The 20,613-nt window shown below is 37.7% G+C and overlaps 1 protein-coding gene and 1 long non-coding RNA gene across 2 annotated transcripts in view; both read right to left on the bottom strand.

Annotated features, from left to right (window-relative positions):
- Nucleotides 1-20,613, bottom strand: part of LOC114006214 (uncharacterized) — a 120,338-nt gene that overhangs the window by 43,930 nt on the left and 55,795 nt on the right. The window lies entirely within an intron of this gene.
- On the bottom strand, nucleotides 5,058-6,156 carry LOC102490492 (olfactory receptor 10J5). The gene has a single exon (XM_027768423.1). The coding sequence runs from the start codon at nucleotides 6,154-6,156 to the stop codon at nucleotides 5,227-5,229; it is 930 nt and encodes a 309-aa protein (XP_027624224.1). The 3' UTR covers nucleotides 5,058-5,226.

The raw sequence follows: 20,613 nt of genomic DNA, 5'->3' as shown, positions 1-20,613 counted from the left end.
CAAAGAAGCTTGGAAGGAGAGGGGCAGGGCAGACGTGCCAAGCAACCAGCATGGGGTTGCACAGAGACCTGACCAAGGCCTGGTCGTCAGAGCATGACGAACTTTCCTGTGACTTAGGAGCTGGCTGCACCTTAATCACTCGGCGGACAATAGTCCTTTGGATCACTGAGCAGGAGACAAGTTCCTTTATCAGTTCAGGGCAAGACCTGGCTCACGACATATATGCAAGGCACATTGTAGATGAGAGTTCCTCCTCTCTGCAAGGCACTTACTTCATCTATTGCTCCCTTAAAAAAATTATTGTTATTATTATTATTATTATTATTTTGATTTGACCAAAGAGAGACAGAGAGAGAGAAAGGAAGAAAGTAAGCCACCAGGTCTGGGACTTGAACTGCAGTCATCCATGTGGGAATCCAGTGTCCTTAACCACCATGCCACTGACCGGCCCCTGTTTTAAACCTACTTCTATCTCTAATGATGTGTGTGGTTTTAGTAAAGTTATTTAAACTATCCACCCACAGTGGGTGGATGAAATGGTACATGAATACTTACCTTATGGGAGTGCTAAGAATATCAAAGGAGGTCATGAATATTAGAAACCTTTGTGAACTCTAAAGAGCTATGTAAATATTAGAGATCTTTATTTAATGAAATGATGCAAATGTAGCACGTCTTTCCATAATTCTCATCACATCTAAAACTCTCAATGTTAACTATCCCCACCAAATTACACATGTGCATGCATGTGCATACAAGCTCTCATACACTCACATGTGTACACACTTCAGCAGCAACAAAACCGACAGTCCTTGCACTCTTGAAACATATTTTTGAAAGTTAAGCTATGTTCACCACGTACTAACTGTGTGTCCTTGGCTTCATTTTTCCTCCTGTGCACATTCCTCCTCTTTCTTCTCCCAGAAACATTTATATCCATCAATAACATGTCTTATTCTCTTCATTGTTGGGTGCTGCAGGTATCTTTTTCTTCAAATCACCATTAGAGTTGGGTTACAATCAGGGAGTCTAGATGGATATCAGATAAAACTGGTTTTTCTCTAAAGGCCCCACAGAATCAATACTGTAAAAATCGTATTTCAGTAGTTTTAAGATATAGAATAGTCTTTTGATAACTTTTTCTTAAAGGTAAATTTTTAAGTATCTTCACTATTTCATACGACAAGATATCAAGGCATTAATTTCCAAGTGTATCAAACATATTAATCCAGTAATTATCCAGTTTTTTCAAAAGAGAATTTTTCTGGTTCAGTTTTTCTTTTTTTTTTTTTAGAGATAGGTTTCCTAGAGGGCACATGCACTCACCAGAAAGAAAGAAAGAGATATAGACAGAGACAGAGACAGAAAGCAAGAAATCACCCCCCCAAGGGGGATAGCTATGCCACAATTCCTCTCCTCCATTTTCCTCCCAGGCCTTTGGACACACAGCCCAAATACCTGGTGTGAATTTGGAGCCTCCAAGTCCAGGACTTGAACCATGGTTGACCATGTGAGAGTACAACAACATAACCATTATGCCATCTGCTGGTCCCTCTAGGTCAGTTTTAAGTGACTAATGTAAATATATGATAACTAGTCAATTGAATTTTTGGAGCAAGTAAAAACAACTTGTAGGCAATCCTGCAGTGGGGATAAATGATTTCAAGGATTCTTCTAGGAATGTCATCTCTACTTTGTTATTTTCTCTGTTAGCTAACTTCAGATGAGAAAAGTCTATGAAGCAATAGAGGAAAAATAATAGTACATATCTATCAAAACGATGATAAACCTGGAAATCCCTGGACAAGGTCTTATACTTAATAGGTATTCAGACACTCATCTACACAAAGGTATATCATATTTTTGTCATGCTAATATTCAACATGGCAATGGGCATACAGTGATAAATAAAATATCTGCCTAACCCTTCTGGCTCTTTCAGGTTTGTGTGTCTCTGCTCAGGCTCTTTCTTTTCAATCGACCCTCCCTTCCACTCTCCAAGGCATCAATTGACCTAGTGCCACAGAAAGTTAATTAAAAATCATCTCTCTATGAATTCTTTTCTGACCTTCTAAATAGAATTGACCAATTTCTTTTTTGCTGAACAGCAACCCTGACCTCAAACAACATTCCTGTACATGTGCTATAGCAAGTTTTTGTTCTTGTTATTTTGTCTGCCTTTTCCATTGGACTGTCAATAACATGAGCCAGAGTCCTTGCATTACTCATTATTCTAACCTTGGAACAGTTAATTGTTTGACAAATGTGCAGAGACTCAGTAAATAAACAACACTATGAGCATTTTTCTGATGAATGAAAGAGCTGTAAAAAAAAAAAAGTATTGAAAAGAAAGAGACATTTTTAATGTGCAAGAAAAGAAATATAAAGGAAGATGAATAGAGGCCATGGTGGGGGATGATGATGGTGATGATGATGATAAAAACAATGAAGATAGTAAAAATAGCCTCCATATCAGCTGAAACACTAAGTATTAGAGTTTGGAAGACTGTGGAAGGCAGCAACAAAATGACTCACCCACTCTGATTCATCCTTCATGAAGGATCTGCAGCCATTTAGCCTACCCACACTTAACCTGCTGCACTTCTCTTCTTAGAAGCTGCTTTCTCAAGTAAGTCTAACGCTGTGCAAAGCATGTAAAACAACTAACACATTCATTGATAATGTGTGGGGTTGAGGACAGGAAAGGTGTTTAAATACTTGGGAAAGAAAGGGAAGGGGTGGGGGGAGGCAGGAAAACTCTCAATAAAGAAGACCACATTTGTCCTCTGATATCCAGTCACTACCTATTACCTCTCAGCATCACACATCATGTTCTCCAACTTAGTGAAAAACCAGCAATGCCCAGGCAGGCAAAAATGGATATGGGTGCTTCTGTAAGGGAGCCTAAGGAAATAGTCAAAGCAAGTGGCATAGTGGTTGGAGTACTGGACTCCCATATGGCCTACCACAGTTCGAGACCTGGGCCCCGTGGCTTGCAACTCACACTGGATGCATATGTGTGCATGCCCAAAATCCCAACAAGAGAAAGGAAGAGAAGGGACTGCAGCATGGTCATCCCCCTGGGAGTGATTTCTCACTTTCTTTCTCTCTGTCTTTCTCTGTGTCTCCAATGTGTGCACATGCCTGATAGCCAAATTCTCTCTATAAAAAAATAATTTAAAAAAGGAGACTTGGATCTACTTTCATATTCCTGCTTCGATTCGAGAGAAACAATGCATATACTAGAGCAAATTCTTTAAGAATATGATGGAACAGGCGCATTCTTACTTATATTCAAAATCTAGTGCATAGTTTCAAAAAGTTTAAAAACCTTCTGACACCCACTCAGACACCCTTAGGGAACTGTAAAGCTCCGATTGAGACACATTTTCTAGAAAGATATCAGATGCTGGTAATGAGGAAGTGTCGGCTGTTACACTACTCAGACACATGTTGCCCACAATAAGGAGGCAGTGGTTAGAGGACACTCAGCTTCCTGCTTTGGCCCTCCTTCCCTTCTACAGAAGAGAAATCACAGGTCAGCTAGAAGATGTTCAGTGTTCAGCCTTCTTTCTGTGGCTTGGAACAACAACCAAAAAAATGAAAAGTAAGGGATAGGAACTGACTTGGGAGGGACCAGCAGATGGCCTTTCCGTTACATCGCTGGACTCCCATGTAGTCTACCATGGTTCAAGTCCTGGACCTTGTGGCTTAAAACTCCCACTGGGCACACGAGTGTGTGTGCCCAAAGTCACAAAAGGAAAATGAAGGAAAAAGGATTGCTGCATGACCATCTCCCCTGGAGGGTGATTTCTCACTTTCTCTCTCTCTCTCTCTCTCTCTCTCTCTGGCAAGCACTATAGCAAAACTCTCTCTAAAGAAAAAGAAAATGAACTGACTTGGGGATCGAATAATGGTGGAGATCATGAGTGTGAAAAGAGGTATTTCTAGTGCATTTACTAGCTCTTTGTAGAGGGAAACTCTGGGGAGAAGATTTGTTAAATATACGTGTGTGTGTGTGTGTGTGTGCGTGTGTATTCCACAACCTTCTCCCTTGAAGTTATAAAATAGTACAACATGATTATGCTTACTTTTATACAAATAAGTATATGAAGAAGTATGGTTTGCACTGTTCATTGAGAGAACGGAACTGAATGACATTTACCTTGGACTTTGGAATTAGTACAACTAATATCTTAGACAGCTACTTCAATGCCACCACAGCTACTACATGTAAATTTAAAAACTAAAAAGGGTTGAAAAAAAAAGATCCTTTATGCAAAATACATCTGGACAAAAAGGTAGTTACAGAGAAGAGCCACCAATATGCTCCCTGCATAGTCTCTAGGGCACAACAGAGGTTTCGTCTTGATTGAGTGAGAGATAGGAGTACGTGTGGAAATGAACACTATTGAAGGAGCTAATGTGCCTGGATAACGAAAGAAAGAACCCTTTCTTACAAAGCTGTTCATTTTTCAAACTGCACGAACTAAGGAAACCCTTTCTATGGTGACATGGTTTAATTCCTAAGAATGAAAGCCTTCTTTTTTGTACATGCAATGAAACCTGCTGTTTCTGAAGCTTGTTTTCTTAAGACCTCTGCCACCTGTGTTTCAGCTATGTCTTCTCCACATTCCCTTACCAGACTACATCAAGAATTTGACTGAGGGACCAGCAGTTAGCGTAATGGCTATGTCACTGGACTCCCACGTAGTCGACCGCGGTTCGAGTCCCGGATCCGGTGGCTTAAACTCACTCCAGGCATGTGTGCGTGCATGCCCAAGATCCCAAGAGGAGAATGGAGGAGAAGGGATTGTGGCGTGGCCATCCCCTCTGGGGGGTGATTTCCTGCTTTCTGTCTCTCTGTCTCTCTCTGTCTGTCTGGCGAGCGCATGAGCCCTATAGCGAAAACCTCTTTAAAAAAAAAAAAAAAAGAATTTAACTGAGAGTCAAATTCTGGTAAAGCAGGAGCCAGAAGAGGTTTCAAAATCAAAATCCCCAGACACAGAAATAAGCAGATCCAACCTGGAACTATTCTTGTATCTGTTGACAAAATTTATCAAGAGCAGAAATCCTGCCTTCCTAGAACGTGAAAAAGAAAAGCTTTACTACTCTCTGACATTGTTCTCAACATTGTATTTGATAAATTTGAGTATTGTGACTTTGTGAGCAGACACACATGGCACTAGGCTAAATAAAGATCTCCCGACAAAATAATTCAATCTGTTAAGAACCGTTTCTGCCCACAGCTCTGTGCAGGGCATCCTTGACCTCCTTGTTCCTCAGGCTGTAAACAACAGGGTTTAGCAGAGGAGTGATGATGGTGTAGGTCACAGAGAGGAGGAGGTCTTTTTCTATTGAGCTTTCTGACTTGGGCTTGAGGTAGGCAATGGAGGCGCAGCCATAGTGGACGATGACCACTGTGAGGTGGGAGGCGCAGGTGGCAAAGGTCTTCTTTCGGCCCTCAGCTGAAGCAATTTTAAGGATGGAGGAGATAATGAGAACATAGGAGATGGTGATCAGGCCTATGGGCACAAAAATCACAAATGAACTGACACCATAATTGATTATCTCATTGATAGTGGTATCAACACAAGAAAGTTTCATGACGGGGTAAATGTCACAGAAGAAGTGATCCACCACTGTGCCACAGAAGGGTAGCTGGAACATGGCTGTCACATGGAAAACTGCCATAACTACACCTGTGCCAAAGGATCCACACACCAACCCGGCACACATCCCTTTGTTCATGATGACCGTGTACCTCAGGGGCTTGCAGATGGCCACATAGCGGTCATAGCCCATCGCCGTGAGCAGGAAGCAATTGTTAGTGGCCAAGATGACAAAAAGGAACATTTGGGTTGCACAGCCTGACAAGGAGATGGGCTGGTTGTGAAAAATGAGGCTGGACAGCATGCGCGGGACAATGACCAGTGTGTACACGGTCTCTGAGCTAGCCAACATGCTCAGGAAGAAGTACATGGGAGTGTGGAGGTGGCGATCAATGCGGATGATAGTCACGATGATGATGTTACCAGCCAGGGTTAAAATGTAGATGGTTAGGAAAACCACAAAGAGAGTTATCTGATGTTTTCCAAAGCTAGAGAATCCCAAGAAGATGAATTCTGTCACTTCTGTGAAGTTCTTTCTCTGCATTCTCCTGTATTACTGCCTGGAATCAAGAGTCATCAAGGGGAAGATGATCATCAGCAATTGGAATTTGTTTTTTAATTATTTATTTATTTCCTCCATGAGTGAGAGAGACTGGAAGAGAAAGTACTCCCCAACAGGGTCTTGATGCCATGATCCTCCCCCAGCCTCAATCATCCCTGGATCGGCGACACACACATGCCTAGCAAAGCTTAGGAATATCTCCAGACAAAACCTGACCCCTATGTTGGTTATCTTCTCAGAGCATTGTGAGAGCATTGTGCCCCACTGTCTAACTCAAACAATTGGATTTTAAACAAGGAACAATGATAGCTGAACTGAGAGAGTGAACCCAAGCACATACTTAAGGCCCTTCCATATGAAATAAGAAATTTACTGGTGCCTAATTGGGGCTTACACATGTGGACAATATCATTTTAGAATAAACTATTTTGTTTATTCTAAACAAAAAAAGACTTTCTCCTTTTTTTTTTTAAGAGATTTTTGCCAGCAGGTAAATATACTCACTAGAGAGAGAGAAAGACAGAGACAATGAAAGGGAAAATGAGAAATCACCCCACAACGGGGATGGCCACACCGCAATCCCTTCTCCTTCATTCTCCTGGGATCTTGGTCATGCACGCACATGTGCCTGGCATGATTTTTAAGCCACCAGGTCTGGGACTCAAACTGTGATGAGACATGTGGGAGTCCAACAATACAACCACTAGGCAACCTGCTGTCCCTGAAAAGACTTCCGAGAACATGATCAGCTCATAGATAGTGATTTTAAGAAGGGGAAGGGAGAAGCAAGGAGAAAGTCTTGCCCTGTGTTCCAACCTATAATAATATCCACCACGTACAGTGAACCCTTTTGACAAGTAGGAACACCAGTATAGTGCTTGTCAAGAAAACCATAAAGATATGTGTTTTAGGGGAAAAAAAATAATACAGCTGTCCAAAGTATTCAAGGATGACAAATTTTGAGAAGTTGTCATTGGATTTGGTGACAGGGTCACCAAGGGCCTTTTACATAATGTTTTCATTGAGTTCTGAAATTAGAAACTTCATTTCAGAAAAGTCCTCTAAACAGAAGTCAAGCTCTCTAGCCAGGATAATAAGCTATACACCCATTCCAAATATATATGAATATGCAGAGGATCAAGAAAGCCAAAACAACTTTGAAAAAGTACAAAGCTAAAAATGCCATCATACCTTCAGAATATAATTGCAAAAGAACGTCTGCTATGGTCACCCCCCAGAGATCATTTTTGTTGATTCCGGTAGTATTTTGATTCAAGTCAGGAAGAGACTTTATGACTGAGAAAGTATTTCAAGAATTACTGAAATTGGGGCCAGCAGGTGGCATGGTGGTTAAGGACACTGGACTCATACATGGCTGATCGTAGTTCAAGTCCCGGACCTGGCGGCTTGCTTTCTTTTTGTACTTTCCCTTCCTTTCTCTCTCTCTCTGGTCAAATCAAGAAATAATAATAGTAAATAAAGTTAAATAAAATAATTCTAAAAATATAAGAATTACTGAAATAAACTTCTACACTTCATAATTCCCTGCAAGTTGTCTTCACTATGTGCATGCCCATAAAATGATTTGCTCAAATGTCACTGAAAATGTTTCAATTGCTAAGGCCATCAGATTTTTCTTTTTTCCTCTTTTTCTTATTCTTCTGCGCTTCATTTGACAATTCTGACCCCTGCCTCATGAAAACATTCTCTGACCTTGGTTTCCATGGCACCACATTATTTTTTCTCTCATGTAGTTACCTTCCGTGAATCTGCTCATTGCACCTATACCACAATTACATATATATATTCTGTGCTCAATCCTTGGCCCTTGCTTCTTTCTCTCCATATTTTCCCTCTCAATCTTTTTATTTTATTTTATTTTATTTTTATTTAGATTTTTTTAGAGATGTTTTGCTATTGGGTATGTGCACTCGCTGGAGAGACAGAGACCAAGAGATAAAAAGCGAGAAATCATTCCAGGGAGGATGACCACACTGCAATCCCTTCTCCTCCATTTGCCTGGTAGGATCTTTGGCACACATGCACACATGCCCAGCATGAGTTTTAAGCCTCTGCTGGGTCCAGGACTCAAACCACTGTAAGCCATATGGGAGTCCAGCTATGTAACCATCACGCCATCTGCTGGTCCCATCCCTCTCAATCCTTTTAATCATTTTCTTGTTTATTTCTCTCAAATCTCTGTTTTTATCACCAATCTTTTTTCCACACCTGCAACTTACCTCCTTCTTAACTTTTCTACTTGAGTGTCTTACAGTCATCATAAATTATATTTTTTAAAGAAAACTAAGCATTACTTCTTATATTCAGAAAAAGCTCTTCATCTCAACTTTTCTGTCTTCCTCACTGACCACAGTTATTCCAGTCAATTTGGTTCAGTGTTTTGGAGACACATCTACTTTAACTTTACAGTCATCTTTTTATTTAAAGTATATCTTCTCTCTGTTCTGATTTCTCAGTTCACAATGACCCACTTAAAATTAAGGTACCAAATCTTCTAGCTAAGATAATAAAACATATTTTTTTTCTAAAATTTATATGAATATTCAGAGGACCAAGGATACTTCAACTATTTTTTAAAAGAAGTACGCATTTAAAAGACTTGTACTACTTTACTTGAAGACTACAGGAATAAAGATAGGGTGGTATGGTACGAGGATAGACAATGGAATAAAATAAGAGTCTAAAACTAGAATTACATATAGAGTCATGTGTCAGCTAAGGACAGAGATAAATTCTGAGAAATTTGTAGTTAGGCAGTTTTGCAGCTGTGTTAACATAGAGTGTACCCACATAAACCTAGATGATATAGATTCCTATGCAACTAGGTTATATGTTATAGCCAATATGCTTTTTTAAAACTGTTTAAAAAAAAGGAATTATTTATTTATTTAATTCCATTTGTTATTAATTTTTAGTTTACCAGAGAGAGACAGAAAAGGAAAGGGAGAAAGCAAGCCACCATGTCTGGGACTTGAACCATGGTTGGCCATGTGGGAATCCAGTGCCTTTAACCCCCACATCACCTGCTGGCCCTGGCTATATGTTCTTTTGGAGAACACTATTGTAAATGTAGTTCATTGGTGACTAAAATGTCATTATGTGGCACATGACTGTATACGGTCAACTAACATTTCATAAAGTGCTAAGGTATCTCACTAATAGTATTTTCAACAAATGGTGCTGAAACAAGTGAACATTCATACTGGAAAAAAATAACTCTTAACCTTTCTTCTTGCCATCTACACATATTTAAAAATATGTGTAAAAATTCAAGCAAAGGATCTTTATGACCTTAAAATGAGCAGAGGTTCTTAGAAACAAACAAACAAACAAAAAGCATAAATCTAAAAAGAATAAAATAAAAGTTTGAAGTTTATCTGACAGGCCCCCAAACTTTTAAGGCCAGATACTTAAAGGCACAGTCAGATTGTGAATTCCTAACTTGGCTCAGTAGCCTTGGGAGGCTTTTTAAAGAGTCTAATCTGAAGTCCCTTGTAAAAGGTTCCAGTAAAGTCAACTAAATCAATTAGTATTCTTATGGGGGGGTTTGTGCCAATAATACGCCAAATTGAGACTACAATTTTTTTGCAAATAAGTTAGTTTATGCTTCTCTTTGGTAAAAAGGGAAGAGAGAGGGAAAATAATGTTTCAGAATAAAACTACAATGCAATCATTCCTAGATTTAGCTCTATTCATATTTGTATTTTGGGTTTTTTAGTATCTACCTACTATTTGGACAGAATCCTGACCTGTTTCCTGGCTTTAAGTCTTAAGAAAATTTTTCTTGTTTTGATTTTGATTTATTAAAGTGAAAAATGGCTTTTCTTCACATTTGGAAATAATAATAGTAGCAAACTAAAGACAGTGCAAAAAAAGGGTGAGTTTTAGGGAGCAGAGGAGGAAGTCTGGGGGGGAGCAAAACATTCAATGGACACAAAAATGGAAAATTGTCTGCTGATAGTAATATGTATGATAATATAGTTGACTGAACTGATATGCAGTGTATTCAAGATGATAAAATTCATTTTGTATGTTGTAATGATGTACAGTGATTAAATTTACAAAAAAAAAGAAATAATTCTTTTAAAACTTTGAACTTTATCAAAATTAAAATCTGCTATACTAAAAACTGGAACAAGACAAGACTGCCCACTTTACTCCTTTTTAACATAGTGCTGGATGTCCCAGCAGTGGAATCGGGCAAAAGAGCAAAATAAAACGCATTCATATAAGAACGGAAGAAGCTAAACTGTTCCTGTTTGCAGGTGATTTGGTTATATACATAGAAAATCTGAAGGAATTCATGAAAAAAAAAAAAACCTCCTAGTAGTGATAACTGAATTCAGTAAAATAGCAGGATGCAAAATCAATACATAAAAATCGATAGCATTTTATATACCAATGATGAACGAATTGAAATAGAACTGTAGAAAGCCATTCTATGTGGTTATTACAATAACCACAAAATGAATAAGATACCTAGGAATTAACCTTACCAAAGAGGTGATATATCTCTATAAGGAAAACTATGAAAAAGTAAAAAAAGAAATAGAGTATGATACCAAAAAAATGGAAATACATCCCATGTCTTGAATCAGAAGAATCAATATAATCAAAATGTTAGTTCTACCCAAATTAATTTACACATCTAATGTGATTCTGATCAAACTGCCAGTCTTCACAGAAACAGAAGGACCAGTCATAAAATGTGTCGAATCATTAAAGACCTCATGATAAAAGCATTATTGTGTAAAAAGAATGAAGTAGGCAGCATCTCACTAACGAACTTCAAAATATACTACAAAGAAGTAATAATCAGAACAGCATAGAACTGGCCCCCAAATAGGAATATAAACCAATGGAACAGAATAGAGAATTAAGAAACAAACCCCAAATCATACAGGCAACTAATTTTTGACCCAGGGTATAAGATGATGCCCTGGAGAAAAGAAAGTCTTTTCAGCAAATGGTGCTGGAAGAACTGGATATCCACATGTAGAAAAAGGAAAATGGACCTGTGTCTCACACCATTCACAACAATCAACTCAAAATAGATCACAGATTTAAATGCAAAGCCTCAAACTATAAAACTACTTGTAGAAAACTTAGGAGAAACTCTTGAAAACTTTGGAGAAGGCAAAGATTTCTCAAATAAGAGCCATAAAGCACAGACAACAATCCCAAAAATAACCAAATGGGATTACAGCAAGAAGAAATTCTATTGCACAACAAAGGTAGCAACAATTAGAGTGAAGAGATAGCACTCAGAATAAGAGAAAATATTTGCATGTTATACTTCAGACAAAGAGTTGATAATCAAAATATAAAGCAGCTCACCTGTTTAAAAAAAGAAGAACTCAATTTAAAAATGGACAAAGAGCTGAATAAACAATTCTCCAAGAAAGATATATGAATGGCCAAAAGTCATATTAAAAACAAAAGTTCAATGTCTCTTATCATAAGGAAATTGCAAATTAAAACTGCATTGAGATACCATTTAACCCTGGTTAGAATGGCTAGTACTAAAAAGTAAAGAATGACAAATGCTGGCAAGGCTGTGCTGGAAAGGAAATCCTCTTACACTATTGGTGGAAATGTTAATTAGTATAACCACTGTGGAAAACAGTATGGAAGTCCTTCACAAATCTACTAATAGAACTTTTTATGTTGCCCAGTAATCCCACTTCTTGGTATTTTCCCAAAGGATGGGAAAACACTCACTTGCACATCTATGTCATCACAGCATTATTTGTAATTGTTAAGACATGGAATCAACTTAAATGCTCAAGAATTGATGACTGATTTGAAAAACTATGACACATATGTGCTATACAATCTGCTCAGTCATAAGAAACAACAAGACATCACCATTTGATTCAAAGTGGATACATTTACAAGTCTGAATGTTAAATGAAGTGAGCCAGATTTTAAGAGACATACACTGGGGGACCAGCAGGTGGCATGGTGGTTAAGGTCCTGGACACTTCTATATGGCCAAAAAACGGTTCAAGTCTCAGACCTGGTGGCTTGCTTTCTCACTTTCAGTGTGTGTGTGTGTGTGTGTGTGTGTGTGTGTGGGTGGGTGGGTGTGTCTCCTTCTGGTCAATTAAATGAATGAATAAAATTAAATAAATAATTCTTTAAAAAAAAAAAAGAGGCACACACTGTATATCCCCACTCGATAATGTCTACACTCCATGGCAGAAATGGAAAGAACAAAGATATAGTAGTACAGAGGATAAGATACCAGTGACTGTAAGAAAGGGGAATAGATGGCAGAGGGTGGGGTGGAGGGTTAAAGGGAAGACATATTTAATAGATCCAAGAATGTAAAGTTCTCTGTTGAAAATGATGCATATGGAAATACCTTTGATTTCATTGTCATGTACTACTACATACATACTTTGAAAAACTATATTGTGTACCATAAAGATCTTTAATGATGAAATATAAATTTTAAAAGAATAATTTTTTTTAAGAATCTGCTATTCTCCAAAAAACATTGTCAGGAAAACCAAAAGGCAAACCATAAGTCTGGAAGAAAATATTTGTAACACATGTATGTATAATCGTATGAAAATATAAAAATAATTTTTGCAAATCAATAATAAGATGAATTTTTAGTTGACAAAATATTAAAATATTAGAACAGATATTGGAGAAAAGATGTAGAAATGGTGAATAAACATATGAAAGGATGTTCAATATCATTAGTCATCAAATAAATGCTAAATAAGCCTACAGTGAGATACCACTAAACGCCCACTCAAATGGCTAAAATTAAAAAGCCGAGCGAAACCTAATGTTGGCAAAGAAGTGAAGGCATTGGAACACTTAAACATTGCTGGTGGGAACATAAGATGGTATAACCAATTTGGAGAACAATTTGGCATTTTTTAAGATATTTAAAGATATATTTACTTCATGACTCAGTAATTTTCTCTAACTGTTTACAAAAGATAGATAAAAACATGTGCCCACATAGAGACATCTATATATCCAGGTTCTTAGCAACTCTCTTTCTCAAAATCAAAAACTGCAAAGAACCCAAATGTCTGAATTATAATGTACTTATATAGTGAAATATTGCTTACCAATGAAAGGAACCAATTACTAATACAAATAGCAACATAGCTTAATTTTGAAAACATGATGCTGAATGAAAGAAGTCAGGAACAAAAGAGTTAATCCAGTATCATTCTATTTATATGAAACTCTAGAAATGATAAATCTAATTTCCATTTTCAGGGAACAAATCAATGGTTACAAGACTATCATAACTATTGACTGGCAATTGACTGGAAAGAACACAAAGGAACGTGTTGGGGGATGGAAATGTGCTTATTTGGGTAGTGATGATATAGGAAAACAATTTTGTCAAAATTCACCAATATCTATTCTTAAAATTGGTGGCTTTTGTTACATTATTTACATTGTATCACATCATAAAGTATTGTACCATATTCTATTATATTTCATCATGGTTGATTTTTTAAAAGATTCTTATATGGCCTGCAAATATGCTACTTCTAGATTTACAGTTCTTTTTTATTTTTTAAGAGGTTTTTGCTATAGGGCGCGTGCTCTCGCAAGACAGACAGAGAGAGAGAAAGAGACAGAAAGCAAGAAAGACAGAAAGCAAGGGGGGATGGTCACACTGCAGCCCCTTCTCCTCCGTTCTTCTCTCAGGATCTTGGGCACGCACGCACACGCGCCCGGCGTGAATTTTAAGCCACCGGGTCCAGGACGCGAACCGCAGTCAACTACGTGGGAGTCCAGCAACGTAGCCATTACGCTAACTGCTGGTCCCTAGACTTACAGTTCTTTAGGTGGGTTTATTGTGATATAAAAAATTCATCATAATTGGCTGGGACTTGGGAAATTTGAAACCTGGCCTGATATCTGGCAATGTCAAAGCATGTGGTCTGGGGCAATTAGCTTATTTCTGTGTCTCCATGGCCTCAAAGCCAAAATGAGGGACTTAAACTAGATTGTCTCTGGATTCTAATATACTGATTTTATGTCACTTCTCTAAGTTGGTAAATATGTCTTTGCTGGACTGACATCAGCCCATTCTTACACAGCCAAAATCTACCATTTTCACCATCTTCTCTATTGTATGACTCCAACTTCCCCAGAGTCTAGGGGAATTCCAACACCCACTTTTAAAAAAATATTTATTTTATTATCTTTGTATTATCATTATTATTCATCTATTTGACCAGAGAGACAGAGATCGAGAGAGAGGGAAAGTGAGAAACAAGCCACCAGGAATAGGATTCAAACCACGGTCAGCCACGTGGGAGTCTAACACCTCAACCATCATGCCACCTGCTAGCTCCACCTACACCCATTTTCAAATTTATACCTATTTCATAATTTTATTTTTGCCTGGGTTATCCTGAACTCCCTGTTGCCCACCCAGATTCTAAGTCCTGTGTCTGGAAGCACTTCTCAAGCAGTTTCTCAAGCAATCCCAATACATTTTTAATATGTTCCTCTCAACTAAAATTATATTCTTATTTTTGGTTAAGATCAATAACTTCATGTCTCCAAAACTAGACTAGATCTATTTTTTAAGTTTATTTCTTCGATGAGAAACAAGAATTTCTTATGCTTCAATCCACCCTCAATATCTAGCATATTCAGGGAGATCCTGGAACTCAAACCCAGGACCCTTCCATGTGAGTTCAGTCATGCTACCCCTGTGCTAGTACTTGGCCTCTAGAATCAATCTATTTTAAAGTTTTTAAACTGTTTCTTAGAAATACTTCAGAACTGCTTATCGCCTAGCATCCCCATGAATTCCTCTCACAACCGTTTCTCACGTTTCTTTCTTTCATGAAGCCCACACCCAATGGTGTGGTGGAGCTGGCTTGCACTAGCCCACGAGAGCAGATTGCACACATCTCTTCCCAGCTCTGTATTCAGTAGTGACATGTTGTTACATTGAAATCTGCTATGGAGAAATAGTTTCATCTCAGAACTCGGCAAATACTAAAAATCAAAACCATTTTCTATTTTTCCCCTAGAGAGCTGGTTGTTAGGCATTTGCCACCACAACACCACCTCCATCCTTGTACCACACACTGTAGCTCAACCCATGCTATCTTGCACCATTGCCTGTTGCCACCCATTTGTTGGTCTTATTAAGAGTCTTTAATTCCCTTAGCGATGTAATAGGAATTTAGTTTACCAAGGAGAAAGAACTAGCTACCCATGGAAAATAGTGGGACTCAGACAAGGCGTGAGGCTTCCATGCAGCATCCTAAGATGAACTGTTTTTCTTCTTAACCTTTCTTTAAATATTCCCATGGGGAACCTGGAAAAACCTTGAAAAGAGAAAAAAAAATGTTCCATGGAAGAGGGAAGGGACAGTGTACCTAGTTTTCACTTGGTGACCAGTGGTGTTGTAGGTTAGCAGGGACAAGTTACTGAGTTGTCAATAGGGGTCAGAATTTTTCCAACTCCTAGTTTCTGCTAGTAGGTAAATGTGTTAACCGACCAGCATAAGAGATTAGAGTAAAGCATATTCTTGGCAAAATACTCTTATGCACCAACATTACCATCACTACTGGGCCCCCTTCTTTGTTATTACTACACAGATTTAAAGATTATGAGCTTTTGAATCAAATTATTTGAATCAATTCCCCTCTCTGCCAACTTGTTAAATGTGAACCTTTGGGCAATTTGTTTAGTCTTGGCAATCTTCATTCTCATCTGTAAATTGGGTAACAACAGTGACAGCCTCAAAAGAATATTGTGAATATTAAATGTGGTAATTAATTCAAAGCACTTAGCACAGGGTAAATGTTCAATAATTAAAATCTCTTTAAATTATTATTGATATGGTTGTTTAGTAGGAGGAAGCCATCAAAAAATTTTTGAAAAATCAACAAAAGAAAGAAAAAGATACAATGTGAGACAACGAAAAATGAGAGAGAAAAGGATTTATAGATCACCCTCTTGGGAAAATAAGACAATGAAGAAGATTAATACAACAAAGAGTATAGCAAATGTTTTAGTCATAAAGATTATATACCAAATAAAAGAAAAAAGTTTGAAGTTACAAAGATGGAAAGAATCTATTAGAAAACTTCTGATACTCATAAGAAAGCTTGGGTCGGTTATTTAAATCTGAATGAAGCTGTGAAGAAAAGGCGAAGAATTTAAAATCTGCAACTTAGGTCAATAACCTAAAAACTAATGTTCTATGTAAATGACTCTTGCAGAAAATGAACAAATAAAAACTGAGGACAGAAGTCTGACTGCTTTTTCCTATTTTCCAAAATCCTTTCCAGGGAGTCACACCCACAAACTTTAACAGACCATTTTGAACCATTGGTAACAGACTCTTCCTACATCCTGTCTCTGGCATAGTATCTTTGTGATGTATATTAAGCCTCTTTGTCCCTGTTAAAGTATAGTCCTTTTTGATTTCAGCAAACTTTCTTTTCCAATTACCAACCTTAAAATTGTAACACCCACATGTAATCTACAAGACCTCCCCCTACCACATGTTCTGTCTTTTTAGGGCCAGACCAATGTGAAAACTCTTCATTAAGTTTCAAACACTATCTCTCACTCTTAAAATCAAATAAAAGGAACCCCTGTACTTGAGCACTCCAAGAAAGGCATGCTTTACCTCCTCTTCAGGCCTAGGTCACTCATATTCTGCTTAGAAATAAACCACATTAATTATTATTTTTTCAGTTGGTTATTTCTGTTGACAAAACCTATGGCCTTTTCTCCAGAGAACTTGAAATGCAAGCAAGTTCTAAGATTCTAGGGTGGATAAAATGACCTTTTAAAAAATCAGTGATGATTATAGCTATGCCAAGAGTTTAGGGTGGCACTTTATGATGAGATAAATGTGGGAAAGAATCTGCCAGGCTGTGCTTTAGGACTTGATCCTATCTGGCATATCTGATATTTCCCATGCAAAATTCCAGATCCTACCCTGGATGGGTACAAGAACAAGTGGCACTAGATCCCATATATGCTAAGAAGGACATACAGGAATCTCCAAAGCCTCTTACATCTGGTCTGCCAGTGTCTACCAAAACAAAACAAAACAAAAACAAACAAATAAAAGAACAAAGCAACACCTGATGTTTGTCCAGGATGTACAATCTTACAATCACTTACATCTCCCTGGATAGGACTGTAAGTAGCATAGAGAAAGAATGGCACCATGATATGCCCATTGGTTACCCTGGCTCTAAAAGCTGACTATATGAAGAAAACAAACACCAAAAACTCAGAGATCAGGAGGAAAAAATCTCAAAGGAAAAGTCATGATGTGTATGTCTACTCTCATGGGTTTATTTTCCTCAAAACTTTTTGAGTATGTCAAGGGAATCAATAGAGTCAGATTGCAGACAGGCGTCAGGGGATCTTATTAGAAGAGACTTTTTACTTTCCCAGTAGTTGGTGCTTTGTGATTCTTGGAGCCATTTTTTAACATGGTTTTTCCTTCCACGGTTTTTAACTCTATTGAAGACGTATCCTATGAATGGCACGAGAGTTATTGTCTTTAAAAGTTGATGAGTCAGTCCCTGTGCATGTCTAAGGTGGAGGGCATTTATGTGACTATGTAAAATTCGGTATTTCCCAAGGACACACATTTGTTAATAAATTCAATTTCAACATGATAGATTTTCTTAAAAGTTTATAGTCTAAGTCCAAGTACTTGTACTCCTTCTGGAGACTTTCCAAAGAGCTTATCAAGTGCCAGGTATCCAGAGTATCCTATTTTTTCACAATGCCAACTCCCTTAAGCAAGCCTCTGTCCCTGTGTATCTTCTCAAGGTTCTTCTGAGACTATAGCAAATGGAGCCTTATCTTTCTTACCTGACCTATGTTTGTTATTCTTTTCTACACAAAAGTTATGGAATGGTATGAAGACCTCACTGTAATTTTAATCCCTTCTTATACCATAACGCCATTCCATCACCCTCAGGCTATGCACTTTTGATTTACTACATGCATGAATTAGAATCAGAATCAAGCAGTCACATCAAGCTAAGGCACCTGTTTCCATTCAGTACAGCCCAAAGTCCTTAAACCTCCACAGCATTCCAATGGAAGTCAAAATAGCATTTGTGAATTTCTTCCAAATCTCATCCTACCTCAGGTTTCCAATCCAGTAACCACTTAATTAAGTCTTGCCTCAAGTTCAGTGACTGACACTGATATTTTGCACAATCCTTAAGACTTTAGAAGTTATCTGAAGCACAGTCATAAGTCCCTTAGTTAATTATCAGTTATCTCCATGATCTCTGCTTTCTCCTGGCCCAGATTTCTCTCAGCTCATTGATCTGAGAGAGGTAATGGTATCATCGATTCTTATTTCCCCAACTTTTATTTTTTACATTTTTTTAAACAAAATTCCAAGCTTATGGAAAAGTTACAAGTATAATGCAACTTCTACATACCCTTTTTATAGATTTGCCAGTTTTTTTACTTTTTGCCCCATTTACCCCATCACTCTCTCTCTAAATTCTATGAAAATAAGTTGAAGACATCATTCCCTTTATCTTAAATGCTTACATGAGTGTTTCCTAACATGACACTGGCTGGGCCAAAAAAAAAATTTTTTTTTTTTTTTTTTTATATATAAAATCACAGTGAGTTAAGAACTATTGTCTCGGAGCCAGCAGGTTGCATGGTGGTTAAGGGCACTGAACTCCCACATGGCTGACCACGGTTTGAGTCTCAGACCTGGCGACTTGCTTTCTCACTTTATCAGTTTCTTTCTCACTCTGTCTCTCTTTGGTCAAATTAAAATAAATGAATAAAGTTAAATAAAATAATTTTTACCCCCCCCAAAAAAGAACTATTATCTCACCTAAACATTGGCATAAATCAGAAATTAAGACTTAAAGTTTAGTTTTCCACACAATAAGTCCAGTGCTTTCCTTTCTGAAATAGATAGAACCCTGTTCCTTCTCTGATTTCTGCTGATTGCATTATTGATTTCCCAAGACCCTGAGAAAGAACGGCTTATTCCAGAAAAGAAAGAGAAGGAGAATTAGATTCCCCCAGCCCACCACCACATCTTTACTTCCCTTCCCTTCCCCCATCTAGTCAACAACATTGTTTCGAAAGAAGCTAGTCTTTTCAGAGTGACTGATTGCCCAATATAAATGTCCATTTAGAAACTCTGCAAATGCTCATCCCCAGTTTTTTTCATGACCCAAATAATTTCTCTTACTTTCCCTTTGGCCATGGCTCATGTATCTTTCCAGGCAAGATTGAGTGCCACTTCTTCTCTACACATTCATTTTTATTTTTCTCAAACTTACAAAGAATTGGAACTATAGTATTTCTTGAACTCCTAGAGAAATATGTTTAGTATTTTCTAAAACCAAAGCTATTCGCCTACATAAACACACCAAAAAATCACCAGAATAACAAAATAGGGTTGGACAATGATAAAACGCAATATTCTGTGAAGCTGACCCACATGGGAGGGATCCCAGTTGGCATCCAGTGACCTCCTCAACATGCCAGGTACACGCTAGTCTATAATCCAGGGCTGGCTGAGGCTAGGTGTGGCTTGTAACATGAAGACCCTATTGGGAGCTACTTCTCTCTGTCTTGTTCATGGAAGATAGAAATAAATAAACTTTAAAGGAAGACAGAAGAAAAAGGAAATCCTACCATGTGAAGTGTGGATGAACCTGGAGGTCATTCTAAATAAAATCAAGCAGTCATGATTCCATTTACATGAAATGCCTAAAATAGATACAATCACAGAAAGAGCAAAATGATTATTGCTTACTGGGGGTTAGAGAGGGAGGAAATGGGGAGTTCAACAGGTATGTAGTTTCAGTTATGCAAAGTGAGTAAGCGCTAGAGATCTACTGTATGTCGTTTTGCCTACAATTAACCATATTGTATTGTGCACCTAAAAATTCATCAAGAGTTTAGTTCTTCAGTGTTCTTAACACAATATATATATAAAAAAATTGTTTTCATCTTTGGAAATAAGCATAGCAAAGTACTTGACTTAGAGTATTTTCCCGTCTTTTCCTTTAATTGTCTCTGGAAAAAAAAAACAAAACTACAGATTTGCACAAATTTTCATTGTTGCTTATTTAATTCAACAAAATATTTATAGGTCCTCTACTGTGCATGAGGTCAAGTTCTAAGTTCTAAGTGATAGAAAAGGTAGAGAAAGGTTGGTTTTTTTTTGTTTTGTTTATTTTTGTTTTTATTTTTGTTTTGTTTTTTAGTTTTAAGGTGCATGCATGTCTATGATCCAGGACAGGCTGAAGCTGGCTGTGATGTTGATAATAATGTGTATAGTAATTTCTTTGACTGGACTAACATACAGGGTATTCATGTTGGGAAAATTCATTTTCAATGTTGTAAAAATACATAGTGGTTGGGAACCAGCAGTTAGCATAATGG

Source organism: Tupaia chinensis, unplaced genomic scaffold (genome assembly GCF_000334495.1).
Source record: "Tupaia chinensis unplaced genomic scaffold, TupChi_1.0 Scaffold146187_1, whole genome shotgun sequence".
Lineage (NCBI taxonomy): Eukaryota > Metazoa > Chordata > Mammalia > Scandentia > Tupaiidae > Tupaia > Tupaia belangeri.
Note: the sequence above shows the minus strand (reverse complement) of the source record. Positions and strands in the feature narration are given on the sequence as shown.

What these genes read in the sequence shown, in the direction of transcription:
- LOC102490492 (XM_027768423.1), bottom strand. Translation starts at nt 6,156, where the DNA reads ATGCAGAGAAAGAACTTCACAGAAGTGACAGAATTCATCTTCTTGGGA.